The 10,710-nt window shown below is 44.0% G+C and overlaps 2 protein-coding genes across 3 annotated transcripts in view; both read left to right on the top strand.

The window, feature by feature from the left end:
- The window catches only part of LOC117392378 (protein LEG1 homolog), a 68,855-nt gene that overhangs the window by 34,410 nt on the left and 23,735 nt on the right, over positions 1–10,710 (top strand). The window lies entirely within an intron of this gene.
- Positions 66–9,462, top strand: wdr21 (WD repeat domain 21). The gene is made up of 13 exons (XM_033990425.2): positions 66–475; positions 1,389–1,543; positions 1,618–1,775; positions 2,187–2,269; positions 2,394–2,496; positions 5,596–5,742; positions 6,149–6,198; positions 6,311–6,390; positions 6,654–6,746; positions 7,668–7,765; positions 7,951–8,127; positions 8,726–8,840; positions 8,995–9,462. The coding sequence occupies exons 1-13, from the start codon at positions 369–371 to the stop codon at positions 9,204–9,206; spliced, it is 1,578 nt and encodes a 525-aa protein (XP_033846316.1). The 5' UTR covers positions 66–368; the 3' UTR covers positions 9,207–9,462.

Below are 10,710 nucleotides of genomic sequence, written 5' to 3'. Positions count from 1 at the left end.
AATATAGTTTAGTGACGAGTTACAGCTGTTTAAAAATGTCCAATGACGCGCTGCCACGTCACATCAGTGGGAGGGACAAAATGGCGGACAGCTCTAGCATTTAGCTCACGAGGCGCAGAACTGACTCATTTTTGTCTGTGAAATAAGATGAAAATGCAAAATATGTAATATAAGAAGACGTGTTTAGTTTGATTATTACGTTTTCTGGTTGTATAGTTACTTCATTATCATTGTCTTTGTTGTTATAATCTGTAAAAGCCCGAAAAAGTGCCAGGGAGCTAACAGTGCTAATAGTGCTAACAGTAAACAGGCCAGAAACAGTTCAGAAAACCTTTGGAAGAAACGAATCTTTTTAAATCGTCCCAGAAATGAGGAGGTGGAACTGGAGAGACGAGGAGAGGCCGCGCAGGAGACACGGAGGTCCCCGGCATCAGGGGAGGAGCAGAGGGAGTGAGCAGAGACACAACAGCCTGAGGTAACAGCTGTTCCATAACTCCACTGTGTCTCAGAGCTTTCAAATCAAATACTTTCGGTTTTGTGTTTATTTTGCAGTAATAGTTGACCTTCTGTGAATATGCATTTATAAACTTTTTACAAATGTTCTGGCTTCAGTGAGTGGAGTCACGTGGAGTTCACAGACTGGAGCAGATGTGGTTAGGTCTCTGTGGATTTCTTTGTTTATATGTTTGGGAGCCCATTCATATTATAAACAATAGTAATAACTCAACTCTGTCAGCTTCAGGTGTCGGGCATCTAGCAGCAGACATCTTAAAAAGACTTGAATCTGTCCCACGGCTGAACCAATGCAGAGACATGTCTCTAGATCAGAACAGGCTTGTGAGGGTCTGTATTACAGGGTTACTGTGTTATTTTTGGTTAATGTTCACTTTATTGTTCATGCATAGATATTGGTCCTCTGCATTTGACCCATTCTGCTATGTCACTGGGACAATTTCTCTGTGCAGCTTCCCGTCTCCAGATTTTGAGCTCTGTTGTATTCATGAATAGGATATTTTTTTGTTGTCTAAGGGATAGGGGCAAAGTTATTTAAGATTTTACTAAAAATTGACCCGATAACGACTGGTACCAGAGACTGAAAACAGCATTAATTTAATTTAAACAAAAATAAAATAAGACAAAACTGATCCAAATGTTTTATGGAGCTGTTATTTAAGTAACGACAGAACAGCTTTGTGTAAGTAAAAGTTCAAACATTCTGAGACTTTCTGGACTGATTATGACCTGTAAGTCTCATTACATCGTCCAAACAGGATATCGACTGAACCGATATATGGAAGTCGATATCTGATCATGAAAATAACACTAGATTTTAAAAACTGGGCTGTTCAGATTGTGGAAAATATTTGATGGTTGCTTTTTTGTTTCAGGACTGACAGAAACTATGAACCAACCCAAAGAACTGAAAGTCAAACTGCTCCTTCCTCCTCCTCCTCCTCCTCTTCGTCCTCCTCCTCCTCCTCCTCCTCCTCTTCTTCCTCCTCCTCCTCTTCGTCCTCGTCCTCCTCCACCTCTGCTGCTCCAGGTACAACACCTTTTTTTATTTCAACTAAACTAACAGTGACATATATTTATGTGTACACATATTTGTATCTCCAGAGCTTCCCGGTTTCTACTTTGACCCGGAGAAGAACCGCTACTTTCGCCTGTTGCCGGGTCACAACAACTGTAACCCTCTGACCTCGGAGCAGCTGAGGCAGAAGGAGAGAGAGAAGCAGAGAGAGAGGAGCCTCGCAGAAGACGACAACCCCAGAAAAGTGAGACTCCAGTGGGCAAGAAAAAAAATAACACAGCCCAGATTTATTCAACCAGAGCCAAAAGTCTTTCTTCATTCTGTCTGCTGTTCATTTTTGGCTTTTAAAATCTAAAAAAGTACCTAAAAATGAAGTTTCATATCCAATCCATTATTATGTGTTAAGCACGTATCCTAAACATGTGTGCTGCCCCTAGTGGCATTATAAACAAACAACAATTCCACAGTTATATACAGCCGAGCAGAAAATGTATAAATATATAAAAAACATAAAAACACGTTACATACAAGTGTATAAAAGTGTTAAAATGTAACCACAAGAACATTGATAAAATAATTTAGTTTTAGGTAAAGACAAAGACTTTTGACAGCTACGACTTTAAAACGACTTTAAAACTTGTTCCTGTTTCTACAGAAAGCACCAAGATCAGGACTGAACATGACGCTGCTGCTACAGAAAAGACAGTTTGGCTCTGTCCCCGGCAGATCCTTCTGCAGGTGCGACACGTGGTTTAGTGTTTATCATGTGAACGTGATCACAGCTGAAGACTGTTCAGATAAAGCACTTCTGTGGGAAACAGGCATAAGCTTTTTCACATAAAGTTTGGTTGTATTTGTGCAGATTGTCCCATGAGGTGAAAGTGAGTGACATGAAGAGACACAAACTGGAGATTCTCAACACTGACCACAACAGTCAGAGCACGGACAACTTCAGAATAATGGTGGTGAGAGCAAAGCCCAGTGACCTTTAACACTTCAGCTGTGTGTGTGTGTGTGTGTGTGTGTGTGTGTGTGTGTGTGTGTGTGTGAGACCTGTGTGTGTGAGACCTGTGTGTGTGAGACCTGTGTGTGTGAGACCTGTGGGGGTGTGTCCTGTGTGTGTGTGTGTGACCTGTGTGTGTGTGTGTGTGACCTGTGTGTGTGTGACCTGTGTGTGTGAGACCTGTGTGTGTGAGACCTGTGTGTGTGTGTCCTGTGTGTGTGTGTGTGACCTGTGTGTGTGTGTGTGACCTGTGTGTGTGAGACCTGTGTGTGTGAGACCTGTGTGTGTGAGACCTGTGTGTGTGTGTGTGACCTGTGTGTGTGTGTGTGACCTGTGTGTGTGAGACCTGTGTGTGTGAGACCTGTGTGTGTGTGTGTGACCTCTGTGTGTGTGTGTGACCTGTGTGTGTGTGTGAGACCTGTGTGTGTGTGTGTGACCTGTGTGTGTGTGTGTGACCTGTGTGTGTGTGACCTCTGTGTGTGTGTGTGTCCTGTGTGTGTGTGTGACCTGTGTGTGTGTGTGTGTGACCTGTGTGTGTGTGTGTGTGATCTGTGTGTGACCTGTGTGTGTGACCTCTGTGTGTGTGTGTGTGACCTCTGTGTGTGTGTGTGTGACCTCTGTGTATGTGTGTGACCTGTGTGTGACGTGTGTGTGACCTGTGTGTGTGACCTCTGTGTGTGTGTGTGACCTCTGTGTGTGTGTGTGATCTGTGTGTGACGTGTGTGTGACCTGTGTGTGTGACCTCTGTGTGTGTGTGTGACCTCTGTGTGTGTGTGACCTCTATGTGACCTGAGCTGAAGGTCACTGTCTTTGCCCCTCGAGTGCAGACGGACCATAGACTGTTTATATAAATGGACAGCGCTAACCCGCCGCCGCCGCCGCCGCCGTGTTCCAAGAGGCGTTACCTTCAACATCCTCGCTCCTGATTGGCTCTTTGGTTGCTGTGATACTCGCGGTCAGAATTCTAAATACCGTAAATTTCGGACTATAGTGCACCTCAGTATGAGCCGCACCAGCGAAATTTGAAAAGAAAATCAACTTTGTACAAATTTAAGCCGCAGGTTTTCATATTGAAACGTGAGATATTTCCACAGACAGACGCTGCACCGACACGACACCAACACGGGATGAACACACCTGCAGGTTTAGAAAATAAAACTGCACGGAAAATCTGCTTTTATTTCCTCTGAAAACTTTTGTCTTTTTACATTGACCCAGTTGGATTCATTGATGCCGAGCTCTCGTGCTGTGGCTCTTATTTCAGGGGTCGGCCCCGCGGCTCCGGAGCCACATGCGCCTCTTTCACCCTTATACTGCGGCTCTGTGTGGTTTGGGAAAATACATTTTAAGTATTTAATTGAAGTGTATTTTATTTGTGTTAGCTCTTTTTTGTTGTAGTTTAAATTGGAAGATTATTATGATCTTAAAATAAAATTATATTTTCTTATTTTTCGTTGCTCAAAATAAGCGTCACACTCGGAACAATGTTCAAAACAAACACCGCTCATGTCTCAGACACACTGACACACACAGACACACACACACCCCGACACACACACACACACAGCTCACAGTCCTGTGTAAAAAGCCCTGATTTTCAGACGCTGTGCACAGGGGTCAGGAGCCCGTCCCTCATGACACACTAATAAACTCGTCCGTAGATGTGACATGAAAATCCTGCTGGAAATCGCCACAGAAATCTATTTGATGTAGTCAAGTTTATTATCTGCTCTTGTCTCCGTGATGACGTTTCACGTCAAACACATCAGACACGACGCACAAAAGTAGAGCCACAAACTAGTGAAAATGAGCCAAAACAAAAGTCTGTGGAGAGATTTTAACAAAGGGGAAAAGGACAAAGAGCCAGAAGAGGAGACTACGAGAAGATTTTAACAGACACTGCCTACTTAAAATCTGGGTTTGTCTCCACAGGTGAGTCTCACAGACTCCGCTCTGTTTAATATGTGGGAAAAGCAAATGAGGCAATGAAACCTTCAAAATGGCTTTGGCACATGGAGAATAAGAACCTGGATTAAGCCTTTAGAGTTTTAGAGTTCTCTACAGAGCAGAGTAGACATAATCACATTATCAGCACAGGGTCACACTGATGCAGTGGTTTGGTGAGTTGTATTTTTTTTATGCACTTGTTATTTTTTCCATATTTATCTGCCACGTGTAGAAGGTCTGTGAAAATAAAACCTACATTATTCCGTTACATTATTATTATTATACACAGTGTTTTCTTCATTTTAGATGTCAAAGTATTTGCGGCTCCCAGTGTTTTATTTTCCGTGGAAAGTGGCTCCAAATGGCTCTTTGCGTGTTAAAGGTCACGACCCCTGCTCTATTTCCTTCTTTATCTTAAAAACTGCATCATATCCATTTCACAAAATGATCGTTCAAAATCAAAACTAGTGAATTCTTCAGAGCAGAATCTTTCCCCACGTCTGTCTCACTTTTACGTTTACAGCTGGAGAGCGCCCCCCGGTGGACGTTATCCAGTAAAAATTGTATAAATAATCTGCACTGTCCGCAGGGTTCAGAGCGTGAGGGGGGAAAAGTCGCGGCTTTAGTCCCAAATTTACGGTAAATAACTCGTCTCCAGATCAGACTCTCCACCTGCTCCAGCCTCGAGCTTCGTCTGAGCTGAGGCTGTGGGGACGTCTCAGTCACGTCTTTACAGTTTCACTCTATTTAAAAAAACAAAGAGTCGAAGCGTCTGAACTGTGTCTGTTCTTAAATGTGGTTCTTTTAAAGTCATTTGTTTGTTTTAGTGTGAATGTTTTTTCGGCCTGTGCAGTTTCACTTTTGTCCAGGTCTCGACTTCAGTGGATTTTTCTCCTGGTTAAATAAAGTTTTATAAATATATAAATAATAAAACACATTTATTTTTGTTCAGTCGACGTGGAGAGGCCCGTTTTATTCGTAGTTCATATTATCCATATTTCAAACATTTCCAATTAGTGATTCTGATCCATTTATTTATTATTTATTCCATTTTGGACGAGTTTAAACAGTTTTAAAGAGTTTTCTCAGACGCTGTTCTCATCTTTGTTCTCAGGGCGACTCGTCGTGTGAGCGCGTCTTCACTGTGAGCGACGTGTCTCACGGAGGAGCCAAATATGGAATCATGAACCTCCGCAGCAGCAGAACGCAGAGCCCCCTCACTGTGGAGATGTGTGATAACCTCTTCTTCACAAACCGCAAAGTAAGACAAAAAAAAAAACCCCTTTCCATCAGCCCCTGTGTCATCATGAAAAAGGACACTCAGACCACAGCGCCACCTACGGACGCACCCAGCTTCAGTCGATTTTCTGTCTCTGGTATCGGTTCATATCGAGTATCGGCCGATTCTTAAAGTCAAAGTGTCGATATCAATAACTGAAAAGCTGGATCAGTGCATCCCTAGCGCCACCTGCTGGTACAGATCAGGATAGTGAGACGCTGAATCCTACGAGTATCACCAGAAAAAAAATCTGAAAAGAGTCAGTCCAAATAAAACTTGAGAGACTCGACGAGAAGAAACGACTGAAACATGAGAAACTGAACAGACTGAACACGTCTGGTTTGACTCGGGTGAACTTCAGGTTTGACTTTCACTGTTTTTGTTCCAGGTGAATTCAGTTTGTTGGGCCTCGGTCCATCACACAGACTCTCACGTCCTGTATCCTTTGGCTTCATTCGTTCATAGACGTGATGTATAACCATGTGACCTTTGACCTGACGGCGCTGTGTGTTCAGACGCTCCGGCTCGTTCTCCTTGACGCTGTGTTCAGGTTGTGTTTGGTTGGAGCGGCGGACACTCCGGGATGTGTCAGTTTACTCCCGGCGTCTCTTTACAGTAATTCAAACCCAGGTACAAACAGGATCATTGTGCAGATTATTGATCATCTGATTTAAACTTCAGACGCTGATCATGAGTAAAATGAACAGAAACATCAGGGATGTTTTTGTCCTGTTCATTCTCGTGTCGTTCTTCCACATTTACCTCCAGATGTTCAAACTCTTTTAAAATGGCCGCTGTGCAGGAAATCCTAAAGTCGATGTTTGTATTTGGTCCATCTCTGTTTGATTTTACAGATTCTTGTTTTTCTCATTCTGTTTTTTTCTTGTTTCCAGAACAAGCTGAGACTCTGTGCAGTTTTAAAATCTCCTCAGCCTGGTCCTGCGCCTGGTGCCCACACCCTCAGTTTGACAAAACCTTCAGCACAGGTCAGATATGAAGGGTCAGGGGGCAAACACAGGTCAGATGTGAAGGGTCAGGGGTCAAACACAGGTCAGATGTGAAGGGTCAGGGGTCAAACACAGGTCAGATGTGAAGGGTCAGAGGGTCAGGGGTCAAACACAGGTCAGATATGAAGGGTCAGAGGGTCAGGGGTCAAACACAGGTCAGATGTGAAGGGTCAGGGGTCAAACACAGGTCAGATATATAGGGTCAGGGGTCAAACACAGGTCAGATGTGAAGGGTCAGGGGTCAAACACAGGTCAGATATGAAGGGTCAGAGGGTCAAACACAGGTCAGATGTGAAGGGTGATCTTCTGTTCCACGGAGGAGCCTCAGGTTGTTTGAACAGTGTCTGCAGTTACTCTATTATTATTATTATTATCAGATTTATTTTTAGCTCTGAGACTCGTCTCCATAGTAACAGACTTTACTCGTTTATGTTTTAATGAGACGCAAACAGAAAAATCCTGACATTTGATTCAGTGAAGCATCATAAAATATTAATATTGGAATTTGGATGGATGGATGGAATAATAATAATAATGATTATAATAATTATTATCATTATTATTATTACACCTCAGTTTACACACATGTCAAACTGTACAGTGAGTGTATTGATTATATTGCTCACATTTTATAATATAATCTGGGGCAAAGCGTCTTTAATGTTTCTGCTCATTGTGCCGATCAAATAAACTAGAGACAAATAAACCCCAGGTCTGCTGTAGAGTCACACTGAACTAGATGTTCACTTGAACAAGTATCAGCTGTTTGAACTCGACACCGTGACCCCCGTGACCCGCCCTGATGAATAGAGATTTAAAATGGCCGACGGTTTAAGAGCTCATGTGTAAAGTTTATTGTGTATTTTAAATGTGTTTTTAAATGGTCTCGTGTTTGTGCAGGTTTGTCTCGGAGGATCATTCTGAAAGACGCAGAAAATGGACGTACTCAAACCTACAGCGTCGCCAGTGACGTCCTGGCCCAACAGTTTTCACTCGGGGTGAGTTCTGCAGACCCTGGACTAGACCCTGGACTAGACCCTGGACTAGACCCTGGACTAGACCCTGGACTAGACCCTGGACTAGACCCTGGACTAGACCCTGGACTAGACCCTGGACTAAACCCTGGACTAAACCCTGGACTAAACCCTGGACTAAACCCTGGACTAAACCCTCTGCTCCTCAGGACCCGGTTCTATTCAGCGGCTGCAGGTCGGGTGAAGTCTTCGGTCTGGACCTGAGACAGCGCAGTCGAAAAGGACAGAGCTGGAAAACCCATCGTCTCCACCAGGGGGCGGCCATCACCTCCATCAGAGTCCTGAGCGACCACAACTACCTGCTGTGTGCGGACATGCTCGGACAGGTCAGGCCCCGTCCAGGGTCATGTGTGAGGGCGTGTCCAGTAGAGCCGACGCCACCGTAAACGTCACACTAAAGCGCCTCATGCTGTAGCGCCCCCTATGGACAGATGCACATCACACTAAAGCGCCTCATGCTGTAGCGCCCCCTATGGACAGATGCACATCACACTAGAGCAGCACATTTTTATACATTTGGACCAAAATGACGACGCGACGCTGCAGAATCCTACGAGTATCAACGATTAAGAAAATAAAACTGGAGAAGGAAGAGCGGACGTCACAGTGGGCGTGTCACAGGGGGCGTGTCACAGGGGGCGTGTCACAGTGGGCGTGTCACAGGGGGCGTGTCACAGTGGGCGTGTCACAGTGGGCGTGTCACAGGGGGCGTGTCACAGGTGGAGGTTAAACGGGGGCAGATCGACAAAATGGCGTCTTGAAAATAGTGGAATAAAGATTAAACTCAAACATGAATCAGTCCAAATAAAACTTCAGAGGCTCAAAGAAGAAACGACTGAAACAGGAGAAACATCTGAACCGTTTAAATGGCTCCAGCTGAGCGGATCTAACGCTACAATAAAAAATGTTTTCTTTTGTTTTCAGATAAAACTGTGGGACGTGCGGGTCTCTAAGTGTGTGCAGCAGTACAACGGACACTACAACGAACACGCTCTGCTCCCCGTCCACCTGAGGGAGCCAGAGGGACTCGTACTCGCAGGTAAACACAGAATCAGTGTGTGTGGGGGTGTGTGTGTGTGTGGGGGTGTGGGGGTGTGTGTGTGTGTGTGGGGGTGTGTGTGTGTGTGTGTGGGGGTGTGTGTGTGTGTGTGTGCGCTCGTGTGCGTATGTTTGATCTGTTCGTTCTGTTCCAGTGGGTCAGGACTGTTACACTCGGATCTGGAGTCTCCAAGATGGCCGCCCGCTCCGCACCATCCCCTCGCCGCACCCCACGGCCAACGACCTCGTCCCCAGTGTGGTCTTCTCCTCAAACCTCGGCGGTTTTAACGGAGCGGCCGGACTCCTCATGGCGGTCAAGAACGACCTTTTCTTTTACCCGTACGGTCCAGACAACCAGACGCTTTAAGGAAACATGGCTCCTGTGATAAAGACGCACTGAGACTCACGGAGGAGCTGCCACCTGCTCGTCTCCATGGAGAGGAATGTTCCATTGTGGCATTAAACTTAAGTTATGGGTGCTACTGGTATTTCAAAATATTACTCAACTATAAGTAAAGTGAGTACTACCAATACCACTGTGAGCATTTCTCTGTCACTTCTTTAAAGGAGATTTTATTTCCTGTAATATTCCACAATGTGGCATTAAAATATTTCTTACATTTATTCTTTTACAGTTGTTTTCTTTTGTGTTCTTACTGTGAATGAGCTCGCCGCTCCGCAGGCCTGGCCTGTTTGTTTCCATGTCACATCTCCATGGAGACGAGCAGGTGAAGAACCCTCCAGTATAAAAGTTCCACAGTTCACCTTTAAATGTGTGAATCAGTTTAAGCTTCTGTCACGTTTTGTACCAAAGTTAAAGTTTGAGCTGATGTAAAACCAGAGGAACATTTACTCGAGTACTGTCCGTCAAAACAGAATGAAAAACATCCGTCAAAAACATTTACACTAAACCTTAATCTGACACGTTCTATAAACACAATTATATAAACAATATTTTATAAACTCTGATGTTATTTAAACTTTGACTTTGGGCCAGTGCAGTTTTTCCACAGAAGATCAACGTTTAGTCTCAGGGAAAAACTTTTTTTTTGCACAAAAAAACAAAGAAACGACTGAGTTTAATAAACACAGTGAACAGATTTACATAACGTGAGTGTGACCTCCCCTTTGACCTCCCCTTTGACCTCCCCTTTGACCTCCCCTTTAACGTCCCCTTTGACCTGATGCAGTGAATCCCAGACGTGGTGAGGCCTGTGTCGTTTCTGTGTCGCTTCAGTTTTGAGCAGAACTGTTTTTATTCGTGTTGTTTTTATTCGTGTTGTTTTTATTCGTGTTGTTTTTATTCATGTTGTTTTTATTCGTGTTGTTTTTATTCATGTTGTTTTTATTCGTGTTCGAGCTCCACATTTTGGATTCACAAAAACCAAACGTCACATTTTCAAAGATTAAATATTAAAAAGGTCGAGGAGATTTCACTCTGTGCAGAACATCACGTTATATTTTATTATATTTTATTATATTTTATTATTTTATTTACATGACGCTGTGTTTTTGAGGGACCAGCCTCGACCTGAACCGGGTTCTTTTTTAAACCCATTTGAAAATGTTACAGTATAGTACTTTATACTTGGTACTTTATACTTTGCCGTTTGGGACACGACCCACAGAGGCCCTGGTTCAGTTACACTTTTAAAACAACTATTACCTTTAAAGTTTCACTATGTAACTTTTCTGTGGGAGGTCGGACACCTGCTGGTCTCCATGGAGATGTTACTGCTTCAGCTGGAATGTTCCACAGTGCAGCAGTAAACGTGTCTGTGTGGCATTTACTTCATTACGGCGCGTGGGCTCGCCTCTCCACAGATTGGACCTGTCACTCCAGCCTAATGACATCCGCAGGAATATTCATC

The sequence above is a fragment of the Periophthalmus magnuspinnatus genome, chromosome 24 (genome assembly GCF_009829125.3).
Source record: "Periophthalmus magnuspinnatus isolate fPerMag1 chromosome 24, fPerMag1.2.pri, whole genome shotgun sequence".
In the NCBI taxonomy this organism is placed as follows: Eukaryota; Metazoa; Chordata; class Actinopteri; order Gobiiformes; family Gobiidae; genus Periophthalmus; species Periophthalmus magnuspinnatus.
Note: the sequence above shows the minus strand (reverse complement) of the source record. Positions and strands in the feature narration are given on the sequence as shown.